At 43.5% G+C, this 27,850-nt stretch overlaps 1 protein-coding gene across 3 annotated transcripts in view; it reads right to left on the reverse strand.

Moving 5' to 3' along the window:
• Positions 1–20,489, reverse strand: part of LOC125428495 (transcription factor Sp7-like) — a 100,360-nt gene extending 79,871 nt beyond the window's left edge. For 2 of the 3 annotated variants that reach the window (XR_007243853.1, XM_048488659.1), the window contains exon 1: positions 20,198–20,489. Coding sequence is in view for 1 of the 3 variants with exons in the window: in XM_048488659.1 (XP_048344616.1) it covers positions 20,198–20,218 (21 nt within the window). In the remaining 2 variants the exon portion in view is untranslated. Of the gene's footprint in view, positions 1–20,058 lie in introns of all 3 variants that reach the window. The other variant, XR_007243854.1, reaches the window with a different exon arrangement.
• Between the last annotated feature and the right edge of the window lie 7,361 nt (positions 20,490–27,850).

A 27,850-nucleotide genomic window follows, 5' to 3' on the forward strand; every position in this document is an offset into this window, starting at 1 on the left:
CNANNAACCCCCCCCCCCTTACCAACATCCTTGCTAGAAACTATGGGAATTCCAATGGTGGTGCTACTGAAACTGAATTTCCTTCAAGGAATCCTGCTAATTGCATTTCTACAGCAACGAGGTTAAGGATCTCTTAGGAAGAATTTCTACAACTCTTGTTAATCGATGTGGCAAGGAATTGGAAAAGAAATCCAACTGCTTGGCTAAGTGGGAAGGTCCTGCCAGAAGACAAAATCTTAACTCTGATGATATTATCTACAAGCATCTTTGAGCAGGTGAGTAACAATCTGCTAGCACTTCAAAGAGAAAAGCATGCGAATAGTGTGAAGTAGGATACTTGCTCTGGGGCAAGACTACATCTCAGTTACAAAGGAAACTTATCCATTTTATTCTGGACAACACAGTATCAAAAACAAATGGATCAAAGGGTTTCTTTGAGGCAAGATTCCGTATCTGAGTTAATGGGGAAATCTATTTTATTTTGGGCACATAACAAATATGAAAATCAGGACAGTGGTATGAAAGATCATCTGGAAACAGCCTGAAGTGTTTTTAAAAAACCAAACGAAACAATCCCACTATCTAATGGAAGTTAAAAAGCATAGAAACCATATCCCCAAAATGCGGGGAGCCACGATGTAGGATGTCTTTATTGACCACATAATCCAATGGAGAATTAGTGTGCCAGGAGCCATTATTCCTGCCTTTCCAAGTGATCAAATAAGATCCGTCTACATTTGTCCTGAGTGAATCAATTCTGCATATGATTCGAAAACTATCAATGTGGTTGCTGCATGTCAGTATGGATTTGTCACAGACACACAGTTTCAGCTCAACAGCACATATCTCCAACAAGATTATAAAGAAGTGAAAGGGGTGAAGTGGACTATTAGGGACTACCAAGGGAAGAAATACCATAGGAGTCTCGACAGTAGGCAACCAAAGGCATATGTTCTGAGAAACAAATGTGAGTACAGTGGAACCTTGGTTTTCATTGGTAATCCGTCCGAAAAGAATCGATGAAAACCGAAACAGATGAAAACTGAGGCAAACTTTTCCATAGGAATCAATGTAAATCCAATTAATCTGTTCTAGGCACTCCAAAAAACATACCAAAAACACATTTTGGTGAATAAACCTAGTGTTTAATGCTGAAAACAGTAACAAACAATAACACTAGGACCAGATTCAGAGCCAGTGGACCAATGTCACACCAGAAAGCTGTCCCAAGAGGTCTGTTTCTGATGCCTCTTTAAGATTTGTCTGAAATGGGGCAAGACATTGTCATTAAACAAGTTGCAAACAAGGGCCTGCAACAGCTTTGTCCAGGTGATTTTTCTCCACAAACCCCTGCACCTTACTGCAAATCGATGAAAACTGAGACAAATTTTTCACTGAAAAAATCGATGAAAACCGAAACCGATGAAAACAGAAGGCAATGAAAACTGAGGTTCCACTGTAGTGCAAAAAACACTCCCATATAGAGGATTTGGTAAGGCTCAGATGTGATGCTGCAGACACGCGCCACACAGTGCTGGTTGTGATTGCTCCAACAATATCGTTGCTTGCTGCATCCGCCTCAGGGAATAGTGGCAGTCTGATAGAACGTTCGGGAAACACTGACCATGTCATATACTGTAGCACTGTGTATCTTAATTTGTGGTGTCTCATTTGCACAAAATTTCCCCATTCTCTTCTGTTGCGGTTATTTTTGGGGATATTTATTGGGACTGTGGCCATTCTTCATTATTCCGCTTTAGCATAAACACTAGCCACCCTAACACTGGTCACTCTTACTTAGGATTTCTCTCCCCTCCCCAGCAATAGTTTTAGAGTAATTTTTTTTGGCCGTAATTACTGACTTATGGAGACCCCAGGTTTTTAAGGCAAGCAATGTTCAGAGGTAGTTTGGATGAAAATCAGCAATGTAATTGTATGCCTCATTGCTTTACTATTTTTATCATTTTTTAAAAAATATGAAGTGTGGTGTCTTTTAACGCTTTAGAAGTAGAGCCCATTGATTTCTCAGCTTTTACGGTTCTGTCTAATAAAACATGACCTTTTCCCCACAGAAGATGCAATATAGAAAAAGTGTTGCGTGGGAAGCAGGCCAGGTACAATCTTTAGCCAAAACAGGCACATTTTCTGCTATCAAGTGGTTCAAGGCCCATAAGCCTCCACCCACCCCAATAATTGTGGCTTCACTCTGACTCAGCAAATTAACCAGGGAGAATGAGGTGCCTTCTTTCATGATGACGAATATTGGATTCCTTCTTTTATCTAAAACACTAGCAGGATACCCGTGTTTCGCTACGCATACTTCATCACAGCCTCTCTATGAATTTCAGGGTGACATTCAGCATACTTCTTTACAGCCTGTTTGTGAACTTTGGGGTGGCATGCAGCATATTTCCTCACAGCCTGTCTGTGGACTGACAGGTTGGTTTTTGCATATTTTGCAGCAGCTTCCTGTAGTTGTCTATTTCTAATGCAATATGTGTCGCTTTCTCGCGTTTAATTCACTCTTATACTCCCTTTAAGGACAAGCAGAAGGAACAGGTTACCATTATGCGTTGAGGAGGGCGGTGTTCGAATGATGTTGATTACTTTTATTGCGTTCCGTGATCGTGCTTGTTGTTGGTGGGCATTAGCAGAACTTGTTGATGCAACAAATGGAGTTAGAGCTTCAAAGTGCCCTTCATTGAAATGTCCTGTGAAACGAAGCTATATATATAAATGTGAAATACCACTCACTGACTGACTGACTCATCAAAAGAACTCCGCCGCCGAAAGCTGCTGCATGTTGGAAAGGACGCCCATGAAGGCTTTCATTGGCATTTAACTGTCACCCTTAGAATGTTCGTGCAGATGGCAAGAGTTGAACAGTAAATATCAAATAAGTCAAGTGGAAGTGAATATTTTGGAAAATCCTTTCTTAGTGAGCACCTGAAGCATATAACGAACCGGTGTGCCAAATTTCAACTTTGTAGTTTTTGTGGTTTTTGAGATTCTGAAAGTGAGTCCTGAGGAGGGTGTGATTTGGGGAGGGAAGGGACTTCAATGAGGTATAATGCCATAGAGGCCACCTTCCAAGGCAGCCATTTTCTCCAGGTAAATCCATATCTGTTGCCCGGAGATTACTTGTAATAGCAGCAGATTTCGAGCCATCACCTTGACATTGGCAATCCTAAAGATTGCCTGGTTCTCCCTTCTTCCATTTTACCTTCACAACAATCATGTAAAACAGGTCAGTTTTGAACCCTAGTCTTCTCAGTCCTAATCGAGATCACCTCAGAGAGCTGTTCAGTGAGGCGAAGATCCCTGAAGCAATTTCCCATTTCCCAGTGGAAGAGGTGGTGCTTTATAACAGGAGAGAAAGGAGAGTATGACTTTCTCACACCCATTTTGGCCGACCAGCCTGGCTTCCTAAGTGGAACTATACAGGGAACAATACTATACAGGCCTGAAGCAGTGTACAGGCAGTGATGGGATTCAAATAATTTAACAATCGGTTCCGGTGGTGGGATTCAAATAATTTAACTGATTGTTTACAAGCACCATTTTAACAACCAGTTCTGCTGAAGTGGTGCAAATCTGCTGAATCCCACCACTGTGTATAGGGGTAACTTCAGAAATAACCCCCTAGGAATCCAGCATGATAGAGAGGGGACACGTATAGATAACTGTCTGCATGACTCAGCCAAGTATATAGACCTTGGAGACGGACGGACGGGGATGGACTAATTTTACTGATGTTGGCACTAAATGATCTATGTTTACATTCGCCTGTGTTATTTTTCAGTCCTGCCAACAGTAATTGCTCTAGAATTGAACTCAGTTCCTGTTGATCTTTTTTTGAATTCAGGTACCAGATGAAAAACCTTGCCGAATTCTCACAGCCAAAGAAGTGATCATGGTGGGTGGGAGGGAGAGGACAAAATAAAACAGCGGCCATCCTGTTTCACATCCTGTTGACTCATTGTTTTTTTCTGGTCTGGGACCTGTGAATTGAGAAACCCCCTTCCGCACAGCTTGTAAAACTTTGTCATGAATGGGTCCTATTGCTGTTCTCTGTGGAATTCCTTGACATCTTTGTGCTTGGGAAATTCACTGGAAAGATCAAAGGGAGGTGTGTCTAGGATGGGCTATGGATGGGGAGAACAGACTCACACCTGCATTTTGACCTGTGACCTCCTAAACAGCCTGGAGCTTTCCACCTCCAGAAAATCAAAAGACAGGTGAACAAGAAGATGCACAACAAGGAAGGGGCACACTGCTGGTCACAGCACTGGCACTGAAGAACTGGACCGCAGGCAAACAGGGCTAGTTCAGGCATGTGTTCCTCACTTGATGACTGCAACACCAAGTGATAAGTTGCACTTGTGAATGGGATGTTGTACATCTAACACCACAAAGAGAGCGTTCATTTTTCATCTAATGCAGTGCTTTTTTGTCACTTTGATATCAAGAATTTAGCAGTGTGTAAACTTTGCAGGGCAATCCTAGGCATGTATGAGAAGCTGGTAACTCTGTTCAGGATGGCAGCACAGAAGATCAACAGTGTCATCCTAAAAAAAGATTTCAGTGGACTTGAAAGAGTGAATCTCTGCTTAGGATTGTACTGCAGTCAGGTCACATGTCCCTGGGCGCACACCAACTGGTCACATGTGGGGGGGGCAGAGAATTGCCCCCCACACCCATCCCCTTGGCCCTGCCCCACTAGGCTCTCCTTTAGCTGGCAGAGCCTCCGCTGGCCAAAGGAGCAGCCTGGCAAGGCAAGGCCAAGGGGCAGCCCGTGGCAGGCTCCCGCCAGCTAAGGCAAGTGGGGGGGGGGGCACCCAGAGCAGGTGTTGCCCCAGGTGCCACGCCCCCCCCCAACCTCTGACTGCAGGTCATGTATATGAATTCATGAACCAGGCAGTAAACAAAAATCACAAAAGTTGCTCAGTCTTGCTCATGGTTATTTTGCTCATGGTTATTTTGCCATCTGGGGAAATGTTTTGAGCCCTGTCCTCCTCCTCTCAATTTTATGTCATCCAGTCACAGCTGACTTATTTATCCTGCCCTTTAAAGATATTGCAATCCCAAGAGATCTTCAGCTCCAGCCTGGAGGTTGGCAACCCTACTGTAGCCACAGACAGCTGATAAATCCCACAGACAAAATGGGAAAAGCTGCTTAAGAAGAGAAAAGGCAGCTGTTGTGTAAGATTTGGTGACGAGCAAAGAGATATGAGGAACAAGATGCTTGATGAAAGATGGAAGTAAACGGATATGGTTAGCCCAGGCAAGTAAAGCCAGATTTGGGTTTCGGTGCCAAATGGTCACAGTAGAACAGACACCAAGTTTTCAGTGGCATTGCAAGAAGCAAGGTTCAAAACAATAACCGAAAGGACTTACAGGTTAGTGAGAAGAAATAGTGCAAACTGCGAATTCAGAAAAATTGCACAGGAAAGAAACTTCAGAATGCAAGTACGAGCCAATGTGTTTGAATGGTGCCATCAACAAGCCCTTGTGTATGAACACCTGGTAGGCCAGGGCAAAACATTCTGGCTTAGCTTCCTCCCTGATACTCTAGCTTTCTGTATGCACAAAGTTGTTTTGTGTGGGGGCATCTGCAACCTGAAGGGGTATAATCCCAAACTGGCAGTGACCTGTGGGTTTTTCCTCTGCTATGGTTTGGCTGTAACCTTTTGGTGCAGAATAACTAGGCAATGGTTGAATTTCCCAAGTCTGCACTTGCAGGGCTTTTTGAAACATCCAAGATAACCATCTGGTGTGGGGGCAGGTCATGTAGGGGCAGCCATTCCTTAGCATGGGAGAACCTGACCAGAGAAGAAGAGAAGCCTCCTCTGAGAGACCTCCAGCTTTTACATTTCTGTAAGTCGCCCTCCTGTTTTTGAATCCCTCAGCCGGCCAGATTGTGCAACCTGGCTACAATAATGCTGGACAGCTATTCTATGCCTGCTAAACACAAGTTCAACAGGAAAGACAGAGCAAGAGCTGGCCCTTGTGCATCACAGGACCACAGGGAGGTAGCAAGGCCATATGGGGAGGTGTGCAAATGAGAAGCTGGGAGGGGGGGCAGAACCCATCCTCTGCCTGTTACTTGTTTCCTGCAATATCAACCCCCTGCCTCCTCCACTCCCTTCACTTGATGTAGCAAACATAACTAGGAACTCTAACTGGGGGGGATTTGCAGGGGAAATAATCACCACTCTGCAAATGAAAGTTCATGGTGGGGGAGGGTGGCCGCCCATTGGGGGGGGGCAGAAAGATCAGATTTTGCACAGGGCGACATTTTTCCTAGATACGCCTCTGGCTCCCCACCCCCCACCCCAACACACACACTTTTCATAACACAAATGTAGCAGGCCAGATTCTTAGAATTTGGCAAACTGTCTGTGAAATCCTAAGCTGAGTGACGCCACTCTAAGTCTGCAGCCTCAGAAAGCGTAACTTTCCTTTGGGCAGCACTATATGTCTATTTTCACCCTTGGTTGATTTGCATAGTCCTCATGAGATTCCCAGCCGGTTGGTTCCTGGTAAGCATACTCAGCATTACGACTTCTGTCACAGATGGAAGGGATGAAATCACAACTTTCACCTAAAGGTCTCCTTTATCTTATCAGCCAGAATCCATTTAACTGGCGTAAAACTGTGGAAACTAAACTGAGAACGTATGGTCTTGTATTGAGGCACTGATGGAAAAAGAACATGCCCACCCGAGAACAATAATTACCGTAAACAAAAATTACTGGACATGGAGAGGAGCCATGATATAAACAGAATAAAAAATTTCTTTTTGATTCCAGCATACTGAATAAAATCATGATTGTTCCTTATATTAAGCACCTAGATGTTCAATGTATTGTTGAAGGCTTTCACGGTTGGAATCACTGGAGTGCTGTGTGGTTTCTGGGCTGTATGGCCGTGTTCTAGCAGCATTCTCTCCTCACGTTTCGCCTGCATCTGTGGCTGGCATCTTCAGAGGATCCGGCCATACAGCCCGGAAACCACACAGCACCCCACCTAGATGTTTCTGATCTGCAAAGTAATTGGCAAATACAATAAAAGACCAAGAGAAGAATGTTTATGCCAAGATGGTTCTGTAGATTTGTTGGAGCATCTTATATAATCGACTCTAAGAGTTTAGATGAGGAAAGAAGTTAATTAATCCTATTTTAAATAAGTACTGAGATTGAGACAGGAGGACTCTTATTTCCATATTAGATGCTGGAACCGATATAGGTGTGACACCTAAGGTTGCTAAATTTGCCTGGGTAATTTGTAAATGGTATAAGGAAGGGTTTTAGCTTTTGTAATAATTTATTTAATATTTTAATTGTTTAGGATGTTGGCTTGTTGATTTTATTGCTTAAGTTGATTTTATTACTTAATCTGATGTTTTAGTCTATAGTAATTGGTTGGATATTGTTATGATTTTGGTTTATGACTGCAAATACATTTCAATTCACCCCCCACCAGAAATACAAGATCAACTGCCCATTATCCCTTAAAATAGTCAATCAGCCCAATCCAAAGTATATAAGTAGAGGACGAATGCACCATAGGAAGACAACAACAGGAACTAATTTCAAGTGACTCAAGTGAGCAAGCCAAGCTGCACACCCCAAGGGAATGTAGACAACCAACCAGCTGATAACTGCTCCCCCTCCAGGCTAATAATCAGCTAAGTTTATTAAGAAATTTAATGTAAAGTTAAAAAAAAGAAATTTAATGTAAAGTAAAATTGTCTGTCAAGCAAGATCAGATACTAAGGTCTGCTTAACCAGTCACACAGTTCCTATAAGGAAAGCTGCAGCTTTTAATCTGTCCATTATATTTTTATCCTATGCTTCCTCTAATACATTCAGGCACATGATTCTGCTTTTCCCTGTCAATGCGGAAGCTGCATATAGATCATAACCTGTGTGTGAGAGCTAGTGTGGTGACATGGTTAAGAGTGTTAGACTAGTATCTTGGAGATTCAGGTTCAAATCCTCACTCATGCCATGGAAGCTTGTGGGGTTTTCCTGGGCCAGTCATCCTCTCTTGGCATAACCTATTTCACAGGACTGTTGTTAGGATAGAACTATTATACAGGACTATTAAACAAACAAACAAATACTTGTCACATTTGTGGTTGTTGCTGTAAGCATTTTATAGGGCTCTGAAATATGCTGCAAGGTCCCAGCACATGTGTTTGTATGCTTTTGCATACAGCTGACTTATAGTTACCCTATAGGGTTTTCAAGACAAGCTACTTTTAAGGTGGTTTGGCATTGCCTGTCTTTGCTTAGCAACCCTGGACTTCCTTGGTGGTCTCTCATTCAAGTACTAACTAGAGCTGATCCTGCTTAGCTTCTAAGATCCGATGAGACTGGGCTAACCAGGGTTATCCAGGTCAGGGCAGCACATTTGTACTATGCAGCAAAATCTATGTATATAGAATGCTTGTAGGTTTCCTGTTAAGCCTCACATGGAAATGGTTCCAGTGGAGGGTCTTGGAACAGGCAAAAAAAAGATTGTTTTCAAAAACAACCCACTGATCTTTTAAAAACAACCCCTTAGTCTTTTAAACAGAAAACTGGAGGGCTCGAGAAAAAAATGACTGTCCCTTTAAGAGAAGATTAATTGGATATTATTTACTGGGCGATATTATTTATCTCCATTCCTGAAAACCTCATACTACCCATTTCCACATGTTAAACTTTTATTAAAAGATATAGGACATCGTTCTGCAGGCCTGTTGGCAATCCTTATCACAACTCCACAAAATCCAGTATATTGGCTCTATCGCCAGAGGAAGAAGAGCAGAAACCTGACTTCTTTATTATTCAAAAGAGCCAGAATCCCCAACATGATGCTCATGGGCACCATGGTGGCCACTAATATCTTATTTGGTGCCCACCAGGTGTTTTTAGAAAGCAGGTGGACCAGATAGGGTTTTTGCCCAGCAAAGCTATTGATTAGCCATTGCGGATCTGATTGACTCTGGATTTTTAAAAACACTGCTTTGGCAGTAGCTACCACTGTGTCCCAAAGATCTTCATGGTGTAACTGAAGATAAGCTATGGCAGCCATTTTGTGACTGGTTCGGTCTCCTTCAGCAGCCATTTTGTTGCTAAACCTACCGCCCTGCGTTAGAATTCCAAAGGTCCACAGGTTGGAGACCTTTGTATTAGTGAAACTTCAAAGACAAAATTGAAACATACTCTACGTAAATAAATACTAAGGACCAAACTCCATGCATTGTTTGGCCACATCAGGTTGGAGTACTCCTGAGCTGACTGATATTCTCAGCAGCCTGTCGTCACTACTTATTTTCCAGGCACCACAGAGCCAGATTCACATCAGGACTGATCTGGGTTGCTTTTGTGTCCTCGCATGGAGACAGGCCTCTTTTTTCATTATTTCCTGCAACACATGTGTAGCTGAGCAGGCATACAGAAATGAACCCTCCCTGTCAGACCGGTTGTCCCAATACAATTGGCTGCACCTGCATAGCTGCGCGTGTACAACACGTAAAAGAAAAAAGGGCCTTTCTTCAATGGCAGGGCAATAATGAATGTATTGCTATGGCCAGCAGTGTGAAATCCACCACACATACACCCTTGCCACAGTCTTGATCTGAATCAGGCCTTGTGTTACTTGGAAAATATATTTTCCTGTAGTGGGCATCGGTCTGCTGGGAATGTGGGGCAGAAGAACTCTGGCTAATTCCGCATGGGCCAAAAACAGCAGTGTGAAAACGGTGTGAAAATGGTGTAAAAGGGTTTAAAATGGTGTAAAAGGGTTTATACTGTTTTCACACCACTGTTTTTGGCCCATGCGGAATCAGCCTCTGACTGGACTTATCACCAACCATCTCGTGTAGTTTGGCCCTCAGCGCTGATGCCGGTGAGGCAAAGAACTTCCCCTGCAACCCTGTTCAGGCTCAGAATCTGGTTTAAACTGTTCTGCAGTCAGTACAAAGCAGTTTTGCATGCTTACTTTGCATGCCACAGATATGTAGCCTTGGCAGATATTAGCATGCATCCTACCACTTAACTGAGCAAAGCTAGGCTCGAGGAATTTCTTTAGGCTGGAGGAATAGAAATTCTGAACCACCATCTCACAATGTTCTCTGTTCCTGGCTTGTTATTTATCTGTTTCATTTATACCCAATTTTGCTCTGTCATGAGGACCTAAAGCAGCTCGTATTGTTCTCCTCTTCTCTATTTTATCTCTATGTGTGTGTGAGCTAGGATAGGCTGAGAGTGAGAGAGTGGCCCAAGGGGTTGCCAATTGCCAGGTGGTGCCTGAAGATCTCCTGAATTACATCTGATCTTCAGCCTACAGAGATCAGTTCCCCTAGAGAAAATGGTAGCTTTGGAAAGTGAGCTCTGCTGTATTTTACCTGAGGATGCCCCTCTTCTCCTCAAACCCCACCCACCCTAGGCTTCACTCCCAAAGTCTCCAGGTATTTCTCAGCACAGAGCTGCAACCCCATCTCCCAGAAAGCTTCCATGGCAGAGTTGAGATTTGTTCCTAGACCTCCCAGATCCTAGTCTGACACTCTAACCAATAGACACTCTTTTAAGGGGACCTACATGTTCTCTATGCTGCCAGAGAGACATTTGGCCAATTGTCAGTTTTTTTGTTTTCATATGCAGGTTGCCCTTTTTTCCCCTTCTTCCCAGAAAGCTTTGGGTGCAACCTGAAACGAGTTACACCCAGTTCACCTAATCTAATTACAGCATCCTGTATTCCATTCTATAGGCTGTGGGTTGAAGGCATTTCCATCACAGCTGAAACGTCTCCTTCCACCCCAAACTGACCCTTAACGTCACGATTAAGGAAGAGTTTGAAACAAAAAAGTTATGTACTAATGCTTTGGTGGGTCCTAAATAGTGCAGGCCAGTCCGATCTCATCAAATCTCAGAAGCTAAACAGGGTCCACACTGGCAAGTATTTCGATGAGAGACCTCCCAGCAATACCAGGGTTGTGATGTAGGCTCATGCAATGGCAAACCGCCTCTGAACAACTCTTGCCTTGAAAACCCTATCAGGTTGCCATAAGTCAATTTTGACTTGATGGCAGAACAAAAATTTTAAAACGCGCATTTTAAAAATGGAGCATCCACCTTGAAGAAGAGGTCTAGGAAAGTTGAAATCTGGCAACTATCTTATAATGTTTTGGCAAGCCCTGATAAAAGGTGTTAAGCGGCTTTGTTTTTTGGATTTTGCTTGGTCCCAGAGTGGCACTCTGCAGTCTCTGCCTTATCAGTACGATATAGAATGGTTCTAGCTCAATTCTCCCTCCCCTTAATTAGATGAGACACCCTTTACTTCAGTATCTATCCCTGAGAAATACCAGTCCTGCCTTTTCCTGGACACATTCCAGGAAAGTGTCTCCTGAAGCATCTAACTCTGCTTAGGTCTGCATTTCCAGTTTCTTCCAGCTTCCTATATTATCCATGCTGTTACCTCTGTCAGGCCCTTTCCTCATGGGCCAATAAATCTGGGATAACAACGGTAAAAAAACTGTTTTGGGGGGAACTTCGCACAGATCCCGCCCATAAAGCGAGCCTGCCCCATGTTATTTCCCCCCAAATTGGTTATTCAAGAATCGCACTATCCGGGAGTCTTTTAAAAAATCCCAGGTTGCAGCTGCTTCTGAGTGAACAGCCGGGCAGGAAGCCACTTTTTTTGGCGACATGTTCCTTTAAAAAAAAAAAAATTCCCGGTGCCCACCTGCATAGCCACGCAGGTTGTAACATCAGACAGCATGACAGCATGGCTGTGGGGATTCACTTGTGCATGCCTGCTTAGCTACGCATTGGTGGGAGGTAAACAAAAAACAAAAGATGCGCCTCCATGCGAAGGTGCTCGCTGGCCACGGGACCGTGCGAATGGCCCAGTGCCATGCCGGATTCATTTATCCCAGCTGCAATTCACTTTACACTTGCTGTGTGGAAAGAGCCTCAGGCCTACTATAGCTCCAAACCAGTTAGCAGCTGTCAATCCTGTTCTGTAGATCAATTTAATACAGGAGACAGAGAGTTAACTTTGGCCCTAGGAAGCCTACCTGTGCCAACTTGGCATGCTCCTAATTCCATGTTAGGTGCTCATTACTTTCACAGCTTCAGTGGGCACCAAAATACTGATGGTAACCAACTTAATCTCTCAACTGTATCTATATCTCTATTCATCCTCTCTTTCCTTTGTCGATTCATTCCTGCATCTAGGGTCAATCCACATCAAGAGTTCTTTCCCATCAGGATATTGCTTCTGTTTATTAGGGCTTCAGCCAAGGGTTCAAATACACAAAAGCAGGTCAGTACATGTCAAAGGGTCCATCTGCAATGTGCACACTGATTTTCTTTGACATCTCTGAACTTCACATGTGCCAGGAAATCATATGATGTATTTGGTTAATCGTATTTTTAACCTCACATTTCCTCCAAGGAACTCAAGGCAAGGTACTCAAAACCCAGCCCCTATTTTATCCCCAACATCCCTGAGAGGTAGAATATGTTGAGAAGAAATGACTGGCACAAGGGGGACTTTTATGGCTAAGTAAGTATTTGACCCTGGACCGCCCCTGTCCCAGCCCTACATCACACAGCCAGTACACTGACTTTACATATAAATCGTTAGCTGGGTTCCATATAGCACAACAAAACGTGTCAGACAACTGCAGGAGCTCAAGACACCTCAGTTAAGCTGATCAATAATGAGCAAAACTAGCATTTACCAAAAGCAGGGCTTTTTCAATAGCCATCCCAACTTTGTGGCATTCTCTAGAAGTTATTTCTTGATGTCACAGCTCATTTCATAGGCACCCAAAGACTCTTCTGTTCTGTCAAGCTTTTAATGATGGAGTTTATAGAATTAGTAACTTACGCTGTTGCTAGGTTTCAGGATGTTTCAGACCACTCAATAATTTTATGGCTTCAATTTTCATTTTTATCCTGTAAACCAATTTTGAAACCAATTTTGATCGAGAAACAGTATAAAATTATGAAAAACAAAGGATGACAAAGTGGAATTATAGATGAATGTCGGTGCAGTTACTCAATCATTTATGAGCATATAATATGATTGACACAAATTTACTCAGATTGTGTATTGATTTTGCGCCCCCTATTTAGTGAAATAGAAAATAATGGTAATAGCCTCCCTGCACAGTAGGATATAGGGTGGTTAGTAACAATACTGTTTTTAAGATGTCATCATTACCTTTACTGGCATAAAAGGTTAAATACAAAACTATAAAATCTTAACTAACTCTGTTGTTCTCTCAACCTTATAACTAAGGCATGAAATTTAACTACAGTAATAGTAACAAGTAGGTTAAAATCAGCAAATATATCCCAATTATCTTTTCAGATGAACTTCTATATGAGTTTATCAGAGGATGAATTAAAATTATCCAAATGTTTATATAAAAGCAACAAAACAAAAGCACATGCTGAACAGTTCCTATAAGGTGTAGTTACCGGGGGAGGGGGGGCATGTTGCACCGAGCGAGCGCCTGGAGGGTGGGGGAGGTGCAAAAGAACTGGTTCGTTTGTGGGTTTTTTGTATTTTTAGTGTTTTTCAGTTTTTGGCCTGCAGGGGACGCAGTTTTTAGGCTAGCAGCACCAGAATTTCAGGGATTGTTTTGGAGACTCTCCTGATGATACCACCCAAGGTAGGTGAAGTTTGGTTCAGGGGGTCGAAAGTTATGGACTCCCAAAGGGGGTGCCCCCATCCCCCATTGTTTCCAATGGGAGCTAATGGGAGATGGGGGCTACACCTTTGAGGGTCCATAACTTTTGACCCCCTGAACCAAACTTCACCAAACCTGGGCAGTATCATCAGGAGAGTCTCCTATTGATACCTTGAAAGTTTGGTGCTGCTAGCTTAACAATGGTACCCCTGACAGCAGGCACCCCCAAATTTCCTCAGATTTCCCTTCAGCATGGATTTAAAGGGAAAATCTGAGTTCCCGAGTTTAAACATTGAAAGTGATGCTGTTTCAGGGTGGGGGATAATCCACCCCAAAACAGCATCACTTTCAATGTTGTTTTAATTGGGGACCCCAGATTCTCCCTTTAAGGTGGATTTAAAAGGAGAATCTGGGCTCCCTAGTTTAAAAACCATTCAAAGTGATGCTGTTTGGGGGTGGATTCCAGCATCACAGCTGACGCCCATGCCCCCCCCGCAAAACTTAGATTTTGCACCGAGCTCCCTTTCCCCTAGCTACGCCTCTGGTTCCTATCTATCAGTTTTTAAGAGAGACATGTGGTGAAATGTTGAACTGGGTGAGCACACAGCCCTTCAAAGAAAAGGAAGAGAAGAGATGAAAACAGGAAAAAGGTTATCCAAAATGGACATGGGATTAACAATGGTATAGCAGACGGCAGAGGGACTTCAGTATTTGGCAGTGTTGTGGCAGGCAACATCCATGAGAGGTGCTTTTCACAAAGACCCTCCTTATGGAAAAATATCCATAATAGTTATGCTGACAGGCAAGAACTATAGCATGTCAATAAGACTCCTCAGTAACAGAAGCTGGGGCGACATCTTCTGGGTAATTCAGTGACTGCGCGTAACCCCAATCCCAGGCAACCCATAATGATGGGTTAAGGCCCAGGAGTGTTAGTCACTTATAGGCAGGGACTTGTGAAATTCTAGGTTCTCATAGTGCCAGATACAATGCAGGCACTGAATTAGTTCTTTCAGGGAATAAATAGCCAAACGTACTTTCTGAGTGGGCCGTAGAGGATAACCAAACAGTTCTTTTCCGGTCTGGAGACAATGTTGTAAAGCAGTTTGCAAACTGATAACTGTGTGTATAGTAATATGTTTCCTATCTACTACACACAGTGGTGGGGATCCAAAAATTTTAGTAACAGGTTCCCTTGGTGGTGGGATTCAAACAGTAAGCGTGAAGGTAATGGGGCACGACGGGGGCGTGGTGGGGCATTCCAGGGGCAGGGCATTAATAATTTCTCTGTTACTGTAAAAAACTCTTACTGTAAAAAAAAACGCTCCTAATTTCCAGCTGGTATCTTTCTGTCCATAATTTAAACTCATTCTATCAAGTCCTATCGTCTACTGCCAACAGAAACAACTACTTCTCCTCTAATTGACTGCCTGTCAAATACTTAATACTTTCAAATACTTAATTTTGTTTCTAGAAATCAAAAGAAGGAGACTTTCCTTAAACAAGGAACTTTACCATATTTCTAAAACATGTTTTTAAAACAGCCCAACAGGGAGAATTATCCCGTTTTCTACCTTTGCTAACCAGCCACATAGGAAACAACAAGGACTTCATGATTTTTTTTGGGCCTAATGGAGTTTCTAGCGGAAAAGCAGACCCAATTGGTAACCCCCCTCTTCGACACCACATAATTAATGCTTACTCTCGGGAACTGGTGAGAACCTGCTGGATCCCACCTCTGACTACACACTTCCAACAACTGAGGCATAAGGGTTTGTTTGCTGAATTTACATTGGAGTATTAGATCTTAGGTGTACGGCTAGGATCTGAGAAACCCACGTTTGAATCCCCACTCTACTATGAAAACTTGCCAGGTGACCTTGAGCCAGTCAAACACTGTCAGCCTCAACCCTGGCAAGTATTTGGATGGGAGACCTCCAAGGAATACCAGGGGTGTGACCCAGAAGCAGGCAATGGCAAACCACCTCTTGCCTTGAAAACTCCGAAGGGTTGCCATAGGTCAGCTGCAACTTGACAGCAGTGGCATGGTGCCAAGGGATGGGGGGCATAATGCCCCGGGTGGAGCAACGGCAGGGTTGTGGTGGGGCCGTGGCAGGGGTGTTCCGAGGCGGGGTGTGCGGCGTTGCGGCAGGGACGCAGGGAGCGTGTGTGCCCTGGGCGCAGTTTCCTCTAGCTCCGCCTCTACTTGACAGACACAGGCGTGCGCATGTGCACACACACACTATCTTTATATCCAAAGAAGCACTGGAAATAGTTGGAAGGAACCCCAGAGCACCAATTCAGACAGAGATGCAACAGGAAATATTCTACTGTACCTGGGGAACTGATGGCTTTGATCACATCAGATGAAGATGAGGCAGTCCAGAGAAGGATCCAAGGCTACAATTAATCATCCAGAGATTCTTAGAGCCTCTTTTGTGGATGGGAGCTTTGGGCTCAAACAGCCTTTTGCTTTTTACATTTGCTTCTCATGACACATTGATGGTTCTTTCTTGTGACATACTAGTTGTATTGGCTTGCAGCTTGGGAACTGCTGAACTGAAGCAACAAAAACCACAAGAAGAACATCAAAACTTCTGACTCTTCAGTACCCTAGCCTAGACCCAATTCTACTTCATAAAATCAGGGATTTCCAGTACCTAGCTTTCCCTATGCTTTCCAAAGATGGTTACAGCCCCAATTTCTACAGCCATTCCAACACAAAAGTTCATTCCCCTCACCAGTCCACTCAAAAAGCGATCCAGACTTCCTCTTCCTGCACTGTGTGAGCATTTTAGACAAGATACTCAGTGACACAATACATGCATACATCATATCAGTTATACAAGAAAAATGTGTGAATGTATCAATCACATTTTTGCCCTCTTCGTAGCACATCGGGAAAGTTTGAGCCCTATTCATGTATATTTTATGAGAAGAAACAGGATTCCTACAAATATGCTCTTCATAATTGATGTGACCGGTGTACATTTTATATTTGCATAGATCCACTAGTGAAGTAACATACTTTGAACATTTAAAACTGTACTTTATAAATACGTGCTATTGTCGTACCCATGTGCAAAAGCATCTCATAAGATGTGGCTGTCAGAAACACAACATTCCTTTTTCCAGGCCCACAAAAGATTTCAGCTGTTTAGGGTTGGGGGGAATGATTCGTCCAGATTAACAGCCCTAACAGCCAGCTCTAACAGCCAGATCCTTCCTGTTCTCCCTCCTCAAGATTCCTGTGTTGGTTCTTTTCTCTTAAGGAAATAACAATGGCTATTTTGGGCCTTCAAAAATGCTGCCAACACCCAGGGCAGGTGAGCAAACTGTACACTGTCCCTTCTCAAACATTTGAGGACCAGTTACAAACAAGGCGGGGCGGGAGCGGGGTCTCAAAAGAATCAGCACTGCAGTATCTTCCTGAATACGTGAGCCTAACAGTTAACGGGAAGAGAAGTCACGCCTGATGCGTACTTAGAAATCTGAGAAGGTTCATCCAAACTCTTATGGCTAGCCTCAGCGCCCACGAGATCGAGGGTGAGAAATAATGTATCAGAGCACGTATCAGAAAGATATATCACTTGCAAAGTCTTTCTTGATTTTACGTATCACAATCCTAGTGATGTTATGGGACAAGACCCCGCCTGGGCCTGACTCACTTTCCTATGTCCAGTTGAGGCCTTATGCCAGAGGGTCTTGTGTCTTTTCTGTAGGAATGTCACAACCTCAGAAATGACATCAAGATCCAAACGTACACCTTTCTTGACCGTTTCAGAGCGAGTCCTTTTAATAACTGCTGAAAATGACGCTTGTTTGACTACAGAAAGAAACTGATTCCATCCATCCTGTTAAATCAAGGCTTGCTTAGAGTACTTGGAAGAGTTAACCCATTGTCCCATTTGGTTCTGTGGTTGGTAGGGATGCCAGCCTCCAGGTGGGACCTGGAGATACCCCCAGCTCACCTCCAGACCACACAGAACAGTTCCCCTGGGGAAAATGGATGCTTTGGAGGGCGGGCTCTATGGCATTGCACCCCACTGAGCCCCTGTCCTCCCCAGACTCCATCCTCAACTGGGCTCTGGTCCCCCTCCCCCCCTCCCCATCCCTCACCGATGGCTAAGGGGGACCTGGAAACCCTTGTAATGCTAATGGAGCAAGGGCTGTTTGGAACACAGTCCTGTTGATGTCATTTGCACCAAGAACCATTTCTAGCATCCAAGGACTTGGCTCCAGTGTAATCAATTGTACGGGGACAGTTCCCTTCATGCTGGAATGAGGCAATGTATATTTTACAGGTTGGTGTAGTCCATTTTCAGGACAGCAACTGCAGTTTTCACAAATAGCCAACCTGACACTGTGGGCCATAATGAAGCAGGGTTAATTTCCTTGAGCAGTATTTAATTTCCATGAACCATCTTATAGACTGCGGAGACTGCAAGAATGATGGGATATACTCACAGTTAGCCTATCCACCATGTTGGGAGCTACTTTGCTGGAATGTTTGTGTACTATAATGGCTGAGAAGGGGACACGTGACCCAGGACCCCCCCCCCCCAGGTTCAAAACTCCACCGTGAACTTAGCAGGTGGCAAGCTTCCATCTTTCAGACTTAGCCCCTTCCCCTATCTGCAGTATGAGAACAACAGTGCAGTTTGAAGCAAAAGTATACTTTTTTAAGCCCATTGATTTCAATGGACTCAGAGGAGTGTTAACTGGGTTTGGAATTGCACTGTTATATTGATTTGAGAGGATTCTTGTAAGTATTACTGAGTTAACATATATGAACATTTCAAAGCAATATATAAATGCTATGGGATCGTCGTAAGTCAGCTACGACTTGACAGCAGGGGGAAAAAAGTCCATATTAGGAATGTACACAATAACCTCTGAAATTAAGAAAAGGAAGATGCTTCACCAAAATTGATCAGCTTACTTATATATAAGCCTACTGAAGTCCTGAATAGGTCATGGGATTGTCTGGCAGCAATTTCATTATGCCAGAAAGATATTTGTATACAAGCATGCACCCAAATCCTTCCAAGAACCATCTTTCCTCTGGGAAGTGGGCGACTATAAATAACATAAATTTAAAAAATTGTCTTTAGCAATCATCAAACGTAAAACAATGCACTATTCCATAGAGTTCCTTTTCCTGAGCTCACCAAAGAGTGTGGTACCAAGAATGTAATCTTTATCAACCATCACTGGGCAGGGCCCAGTACAAAGTACTGGTAAGGAAATTGTGTCTTTCACCGTTAAAAAGGCTGTACAGGTAAAATTTTTAATTGGTCAGCCAAACCTTCGAATCATCCAGCACCTCCAAATTTTATTTTCCAGAGTTACTCTTTGGTTAAACTTGAAGGAAAGGACATCAGCCTCTGAGATTTCCTTCAGTGTGGAACATTACCTTATTAACTCACCTATTTCCAGCCTGTTATTCAATGCTTATTTTAAAAAAATCAAACTTCAAACAACATGCCGTTCCGTTCAAAAAAAAAAAAAGCTACTCTCCATCTTGGTTGAATTTTCCAGTCAATCATTAGTCCCATTTTTAATTAAAACGGCTTGTTATCAGTTTAACCCTTTCAAAGCTTCAACTCCATCACCTTTCTGTCTGCATTATTTATTTATTTTTAAATTAAAACACAGTTGAAGAAGGGGGGAAAAAAACAGATTGAGAAAAGAAAATATCTGTGCCTAATAAAATCTGAAAATAGCCCTGAACTGGGGTTTTGTCCTCAGCTGAAGCTTAAATATTTGTGAATACACTGGCTGGGAAGTTTAGTTTTCTTTTACATGTTTCTCTGTCCTCACTCTAGAAGCAGGGTAGGGAAATATCTCAGAACAAAATCCGTTTCTTTGGAACACAACTCCTGCCCCAAAAATCTGGATCGGGAAAACATTTTCAGCTCATCTAATCAAGTATTAAAGAAGAGTTCCAAATGAGGAGATGATAGCAAAAAAGAGAGAGAGAGAGAAAGAGAGAGAGAGAGAGACAGAGAGAGAGAGAGAGCAGGAAATGGAATGGTTATTTTAAAAAAAGAATTAAAAAGTCTCCCTTCAAGCACAAACTAAATACAGATGACAGAAAAACACAAGTAAGCCCAGGAGCGCTCCTCGGGTACATCAAATGGACTCTTTAAAACTTCAAACAAAACATCTCTGGTCTATTTTACTAACCTTTGATACCATCTCTCCACCTCTGAGCGGTTTGGCGTACAGTTGCCCACCTTCCCCCAATGCCTTAAATTATAGTTTCCCAGTTGTGTTATTTAGGAGGCGTAATGTTAAAGCGAGGAAGGCTAGGGTGGGGGAGAGGCTGAGAAGAGAAATACAGTAAAATTGCTCCTTACTTTTTCCTCAGTTCCTTGAGCTTTGGGGTTTCAGGTCCACCTGGTCTGACCGACCCACCCCCCAAAGAAAAAAAAAACTCCAGATTGCTGCAAGTCAGGATTCTCTAGGGCCCCTGGCCAGGCGCAGCAGGAAGATTACCTCGAGCAGCCACGATGCCATCTCTGTCCCCAGCCTGAGGGGTTTGCTGCAGATTTTGGAGGAGGAAGGAGAGAGACAAGGAAAGAGAACGGGCTGGTCTGTAGTTGGAAGGGACTAAGGGGGGAGCTCCTCTGCTTTACAGGATCCACCCTCTAATTACAGCCTCGGAGCCTTTGAGGACCCGCTAGCATCCAATAAAGGAGGAGGAACTGTGGTGATGGTGGTGGAGAGGAAAAAGTCAACATCTTCTGCATAGGGTGTCCCCCCCTTACTTGCCTCAAAGGTTAAGGAAAGAAAGGAGAAGAGGCATTTGAAGAATGGAGAAACAAAGCCTAGGGGGTGATCGGAAGGAGTCAAGGGAAGAAAACCCGAGGAGGAGGAAAAGGAGGCAAGAGAGAGGTGTCTGAGAGGTTTGGGGCCAGTGGATGCTTGAGCATGGAAACTGGGCACCAGAAGCGAAGCCAGGTTATGCCAGGGACCAAGGAGGGTGAAAAAACAGGAGACAGACACATGGAAATAGTCCTTGTGCAAACCTTGCAGAAACGGAACAGCAGCTCATACTTCATGTTAATTATTTATTTAAATAGTATATTTTTATACCACCCCTCCTCCAAGGAGCTCAAAGATTATGTACGTAATGCCCCCTTCCTCCATTTTATCCTCACATCTATCTTGTGAGGTAGGTTAACCGAAGATTGTGTGACTAACCCAAGGTCACCCAGCAGGTTTTCATCAGAGTGGGATTTGGAACCTAAGTATCCCAGATCCTTGGTCCATTCCGCACAACACAAATAAAACATCTTCAGGACATTTGGGGGAGCATTTGGGGGAGGAGTTCTGCATAGCTTTCCCCAAAAAACGTATTGAAAATGTTTTATTTCCTCAAAACGTTTTATTTGGTAACACAAACTAGCACTCTTGCTCAATGTTTCCTGAAATGGTTTGAAAATGTTTCTTGCTTGCTGTGCGGAGATCAGGAAACGTTTTATTTCTCCAGCCCGATCTTTAAACTCTCACTTTCATTTCTCTGCTATTTGCCACCCACCATTTTCTGCCACTTCAGTTTGATTCCCCATGCTGTCCACCATTTGGTGAAGTGTCCTAAGGATGTTTTGTCATCTATTATCAGGGCTGTCCGCCATTTCCATCATTGCTGTGCACCCTTACTATTGCCAACCGATTATGTGAAAGTGTCATTTTTCCTTTTTTGTTTCTAGGACTGTGTGTGTGATCGGGGTGTGTGTGTGTGTGTGTGTGTCTCCTGGATTCATTGCTATTTTTTGAGGGTCAGATGACTGAGGTGGCTACGAGGGCCTTCCAGCAGTTCCGTCTGGTTCACCAGCTCCATCTGGTTTTGGACAAGGAAGAAATGGCCACAGTGTTCCATGGTCTTGTAACCTCTCAATTGGACTACTGTAATGAGCTCTACGTGCGGCTGCCCTTAAAGACAATCTGGAAGCTAGAGTTGGTACAGGATGCGGCAGCTAGGTTGTTAGCCAGTATAGCTGGCTAGACGCACATCACACTGCACTGACTTCCAATTTAAGGAACTGCACTGACTCCCAATTGGCTCCTGGGCCCAATTCAAGGTGCTGACTTTGACAAAACCCTAAATTGCTTGGGCCCTTTCTACCTGAAGGAGCAGCTGATTTCTTATGTACCTGCCTGGGCACTGAGGTCACAGGGGGAGGTGCTCCTGGTGGTACCTCCCCCAATCGAGGGGCAAGGGCACAAGGGAGGACTTTCTCCTGATTGCCTCCAGGAACTGGAACACCACTCCTTTATGAGAGTGGTGCATGGCAAAGACCTTCCTCTTCACTCAGGTATTTGGTCAGCCATCCTGGAAATCTCCTCTATAGCTGCTGGTCTGGGAGTGTGTATACATTATTTTAATGCTATTTTTATTATTGTTTTAACTGTTACATTTTATTTATGATGATTTAATTGTGTTTGTTTTTAACCCGTGTAAGCCACCTATAGACGCTAATGGGGGGGAGTATAAATATTAATAAATGAAATAAAAATTAATAAACAGATGCTACCTGCACTGAAGTTGACATATACTATCCTAGAATTATCCAGGAGTCAAGCAACATGTCTTCAGCCTTTGTATGAACTTGTGACACAACATGTGCATGCAAGCTTCTAACCAGTACATACAGTTTCAGGAATGATGAAAGAAAAAACACACTGTTGAAATAAACTGCAGGAGCAATTGTAAGCAGGTCTGCCCAGACGTATGTCCATTTTATCTGGGGGTGGGGGGTGGGGGTGGGGAGGAGGGGTTACTCCAGGAAAGTGTTCTTAGAATTGTAGATCACAGTAATGGTCTTATAATCTGGGCTCAAGCCTCTTGGAACTGTGAGAGATGGTAAAATGTTGCTTTTACATATTACATATAAAGTGTAAGATTGTATTAAATATTGTAAATATATTGTATGTAAATATGGAACTGAGAAAGAAAAGCAAGACATATGTAAAGTAAATGGAAGGGGTGTCAGAAAATGTAAGTTAGTAAGAGACATTTACTGCACGCATAAGGCTGACTGATCCTGAGCAGAGATGTAGAGATAAGATGTTAAAAGAAAGTAATGGCTTAGTTCCAAGACTAAAGAAAGTTAATTGGAGATGGGTATGTTATCATTTGAAATTGGTTGGAATTAATTGGGATAGCAGAAGCAAGAGGGATTATGATGACCTGTAAGGAACACCTGCTCTGATAGAAGAAACAGGAGTCAAGAGTTTAGTGGGAAATAGGTAACACAATGGTTTATAATTATGTTTCTATATCTGAATGTTTTTTATATTATAGCTAATAATGAAAATTAAAGAATATAGTTAATCACTCATGTCCAATGTATGTATCCTATGTTATAGACATTGAATGCCTTATATGAATCTTTGTATAATCCTTTAATATGGTCAAAAAGAAAATGTTCCTCTCTCAGTTTGAAGTGTAAAATAGCTAAAACAGCTTACTTCTCTAGACCCTAATCAGTAGGTGCTATTAAGCAGAAACTCCATTCAGAAGCTTCTTAAGGCCTCTAGCTAATTTAAAGTATTTTTCTAAGATGCTTCTGAAGCCTCCAGCTCTAATAGTCATATACAGTAATGGAATGTAGGTCAGGGAAAAACTCTGTTCTTGTGCTATAGACACTAGTTGACATAAGAAGGCCCCTAAATTCAAGCTTCTTGGGATGTAGTGTCTTCAAAGCAGGGGACTGGGTCAGGAAAACCTGGGTTCTAGCTAAGAGGCAATCTAGTTTATAGGAGGCTAAGATCCCAGCTAAGATAGAAGGCCTTTGGACAAGGGGCAAAATATGATGGGTGTCTCTACAGTAAGATAAGGGAAACTAAAGATTCTGGCAAGTGCATGAACTGATAAAATTGATAAATCATGAAGACACTAACAAAGGGTTGACAACTAAGAAGAACCAAAATTAATTACAGGAAATGACCATATAGAGATGTATTAATTGAAGAAGATACCACCTGGTACATGACATAGTATGCCTAGATGAATTATAATAGGTTGGGCCCTCTCATCTCCTAGCCAATGGAGAGATAAGGGAGGGATGGGGTGATCCTGAAAAAGCAATATAAGCTGCTGTAGAACAAAGGAAGGGTGTGTCCACCACTGGGTGAGCACCCGGGCTTGCAAGACTGTAAACCAATAAACGCTTTGTTATCTGCTTCACCAACTTTGTCCAAAGTGTTTTCTGGGTTCATGGACCCGCGTTTCTTACAGAACTTTTGGCTATGATAAAATGTTAACGTTATCAACTCTGGATTATGAAATTCCTGGTAATTTCAGGCTGTACCTGGGGATAGTGGAGTTTGTGGAGGGAGGGAGCTCATTAGTGATATGAGGCAACAAAGTCCATTTCTGAAGGGGCCATGACCTCCAGGGGAACTGATATCTGTCACCTGGAAATCACTCGGTGCAGGCCTATAAAGTATATCCTTTTCCCTTTCCACCATGCTCGGCCCCTAGAAAATGTCACTTAGGGTCAAACTAACTGTAATGACCATGGGGATGCAGTGGTGTATTTGCCTAGGGACATGGGGTACTCCGTGTCCCCAGGCGCAACCACTTCAGTCACGTGGGGGGCGCCAAAACATCTCCCTAAAGACTTAACCATTCAAGCCCCCCATTCAAGCAAGCTGCAAGTCTGAACTTACATAGGCATCGCGGCAGCTCGGTTACCTCAGGCCAAGCCAGCAAGTGCCTGGTCTCAGCCCCGCCCCACTCCCCTTTGTAATGGGTGGCTCCAGAGTGTTCCTACGGAGTCCCCGCCCTCCCAGCAAAGGGTTCTAATCTGTTGCTTCTGCATGTGGCACAAATTGTGAAGGGGACAAAGGAAAATCTGGAGGAAGGGGACTGCTCTGTTTCTCATGGGCCCCTTTAACTGCCTTTGCAAAGAAGGCTTTAATCCTCAACCCTTTTGCCTGCTGTTGGAACCTGCTGTCTAAGTGAGGATGCATTCCTGAGCAGTATGTGTGACCCCAGCAGAAGGAAATCTTCTGCAGGTAAGAAACACTTTATTCTCTCTTGGGACTGGCCACTGGATTGCAACAGAGCACGTGGGTAGCTAAATGTTGAAGGGTTTTCTTTCTCAGGGAGCCACTTGCTCTATTGTTCTGGCAGGGTTGTTTCTGAGAATATTTAAAAAATATATGCATTGTGTCTTTGAATTTGCAACCCGTGGCTCACCCTCACAGGGTCCCTCACATGACTTGAGTTAATTGTTCTCCAGCTTGAGAAATTACCTCGCTCTTCCAATAAACGTGATTTTTTACCACTCTCAACTTTGGACCTCTTTTCAAATTCAGTAGATTGTCTGTACATCCATATTATTGGACTGAAAAAGTACCCTTACCTAAGCAACTATAATATTGGGGGGTGAGGGGCACTAGTCATAATATTGCTTCTTGCTGCATGGCACCATAGGTCAACAGCTAGGGTCAGGAGAGCTAAGACAGCAACTCACCAAGAACAGGACAAAGGGGATGTATTCTGCTCCTTGGAAAAATACTTCAGTAGACTTAGAAGAGTTTGGCTTTATGTAGGGTTGCATGGCTGATGGCCTTTTCTTCTTGGAAGGAGCCATGACTCGCTCGCTGAACATGTGCTTCTATTCTCTTAAAAGGTTCCAGGAACAAAGAGTGTGGTGCAGTGGCTTCATACAGTGCTGGATAGGACTTGGGAGGACCCAGGTTCAAATACCCAGCCAGGTTGCAGAAGATCAAGGGTGACTACAGTCACACTCTTTCAGCCTACCAAAAAGGGTTGTTGTGAGGATAAGATGGAGGAGAAGAGAATAATGCAAACTTCTTTGGTCCCTATCGGGGAGAAAAGCAGGGTATAAAGTGAAGCAAACAAACAAACAAAACTCTCATAGCATTTCCCGTTAAGAGGCTGTCAGGTAGCAGGGAATAGGAGGTCAACTGTTGTCTGAGAACCTGCCTTCAGCCCAGAGTGGACAATATTGTGCAATATGTACCAGCTCAGCATAAGACTGCTTCAAATATTAGATGACTTTATTTGACAATATGATAAGGATGGAAAAGATGAAGGAACACGTGAGCTATCCCTTTGGCACGATTCTTCCTTATTTACAATTTGTGCTGGATGGAGGTCTCATATTGATTTCTGTAAATCATGGACCTGGTAGTGACATGGAGATGGTTGACATGTTGGTGCTGGGTTCAAATCCTTTCTCAAGGATTGATGAAGCTTCTTTGGGCTGGTGGACCAGTTGTGTCTGTTTCTTAAAGTTTTGTAAGTAGAAAATTGATTTTGACTGCATTAATCTGGGAGGAAATATTCTTCTCCCTGCCCACATCAAGGAAGTGTCCTAGATTGCTTTTTGTCTCAGAAGAAGACCAGCATGGCAAATGCAAAGATTAGGTTTCATTGCATGCTTTGATTTAGAAGCAAACCAGAAGGAGGAGAAGAAGAAGAGGTGATTTTGTGAAAGGGACAATGTTTTTCGACGTTTAGGAAATGTTCTGCTGTGGGTGGGTGGGGGTGTTTTGTGAGTGGTCTCTATGCTTAGATTAGTGTGTGGGAAATACTAAGGTATAGGTGCTGCAGGTGGGGGGTGCTTTCAGAAGCCCTCGAACACATGTGGGAAATAGAAAGCTCAGCCAGGCAGCTTACTTAGTTCTCCTCTCCTCAATTATATCCTCACAACAGACCTTGTGAGGTAGGCTTGGCTGCAAGCACGTGAGAGGACATTCAACATCACTCAGTGATCTCGCTCTGGTAGCGGAAGTGCGCACTCTCCTGTGTATTTAGGTTTGGTATTTGTGCATGCAGTAAAATGTATTTTATCTTTTCCCTTGCTTGGTGAACATTGCCATAATCATGCGAGGAATGTGGGAGTTACTTTCCCTCCTGCCTCCTAGGGATAGCTGCTTTATCTCACTTTGGCCTTGGAGATGCTTCAAATTAAGAATCCATGATGTTAGTAAGTGCCTTGCAATGTCAGCATTAAAATTCAATGTGTGCAACTATGTGAAAAACATGTCTTGAAATTTTTCCCTGTCCCCTCCCGCCCTCTCTCCTGGCACCAGTGCTGCTTCCAACGTTGGGGTGCAGTTAAAGTTGCTGGATATAGTGTTCATGTTCTTTTTCGCAGCAGTAACAAAACATTTTGCGCTAAGCATTTTGAAAATGTCAAGATTTTTACCTTCTGCTGAGTGGCATGGACTATTGCTGTGTTTTTGTGAGTTGGGGCATGTTCTGTAAGGTGTTAGTGACTTTGAAATGACCTGGTGCAAAAGATGGCCAATGTCACACCAATCTTTAAGAAAGGATCTAGGGGGGATCCAGGACATTACAGGCCACTCAGTTTGACATCTGTTCCTGGTAAATTAGTAGAATCTATAATCTATATATATAAAAAGCAAACAGTGACTTTGTTCGTCACTCCCTAGCGCCGAAACGGCTGGACGGATCACCCCCAAATTTTCATATGACGTTCCTCCCTGCTGGGCGGCAGGCATGTGACCTTCAAATCGCCTGCTTTCCTATGTCTGAGCCAGGTTGAACGTCTTTTTCCTCTACGCACCAGGCCATTTAGCTGGCTGTATTAACCGGTCACCTTTAGAATGTTCGTGCAGTGTTCGTCTGGTTCTGTGGCTCATGAGGGCTGTGAATGTTCGTGCAGATGGGCAGAGATGAGCAGTGAAAACAGTAAACAGGTAATACTGTTAGCTAATACGAGTGGAAGTGTTCATCATGCACACTTTGCCATGTGAGACGTCAGGTAATGTTCCCCCCCTCACACGCAGGCAACTTTTCACTCTTCTAAAGTGCCTCACCAAATGCTACCCACACAACACACATCCAAGCTCAACTCTCAATAACTTCAATTCCTGCCCTCCCTCATTATCTCAACCACCACTTACCCACTACCTCACCCATGGCACGCCACGGAAGCTCTCTTTTACTAAAAGCGTTGAGTTTGCCTTTTTTCTTTCTAAGAAAATCCACGGGGTGGGGCGAACCATCACTACCGCTCTGCTTCTTTTGCACGTGGCCCTTCAAGAACCCATGATAGGAGTTTTCCTTTGATCTTTAGCCGCCTCACCACCCCTGCCTCTGCTGCCTGACTGGGATAGCTCTCCTTGCCCCAAAGCCTGCCC

This window comes from Sphaerodactylus townsendi, linkage group LG03, assembly GCF_021028975.2.
Source record: "Sphaerodactylus townsendi isolate TG3544 linkage group LG03, MPM_Stown_v2.3, whole genome shotgun sequence".
In the NCBI taxonomy this organism is placed as follows: Eukaryota; Metazoa; Chordata; class Lepidosauria; order Squamata; family Sphaerodactylidae; genus Sphaerodactylus; species Sphaerodactylus townsendi.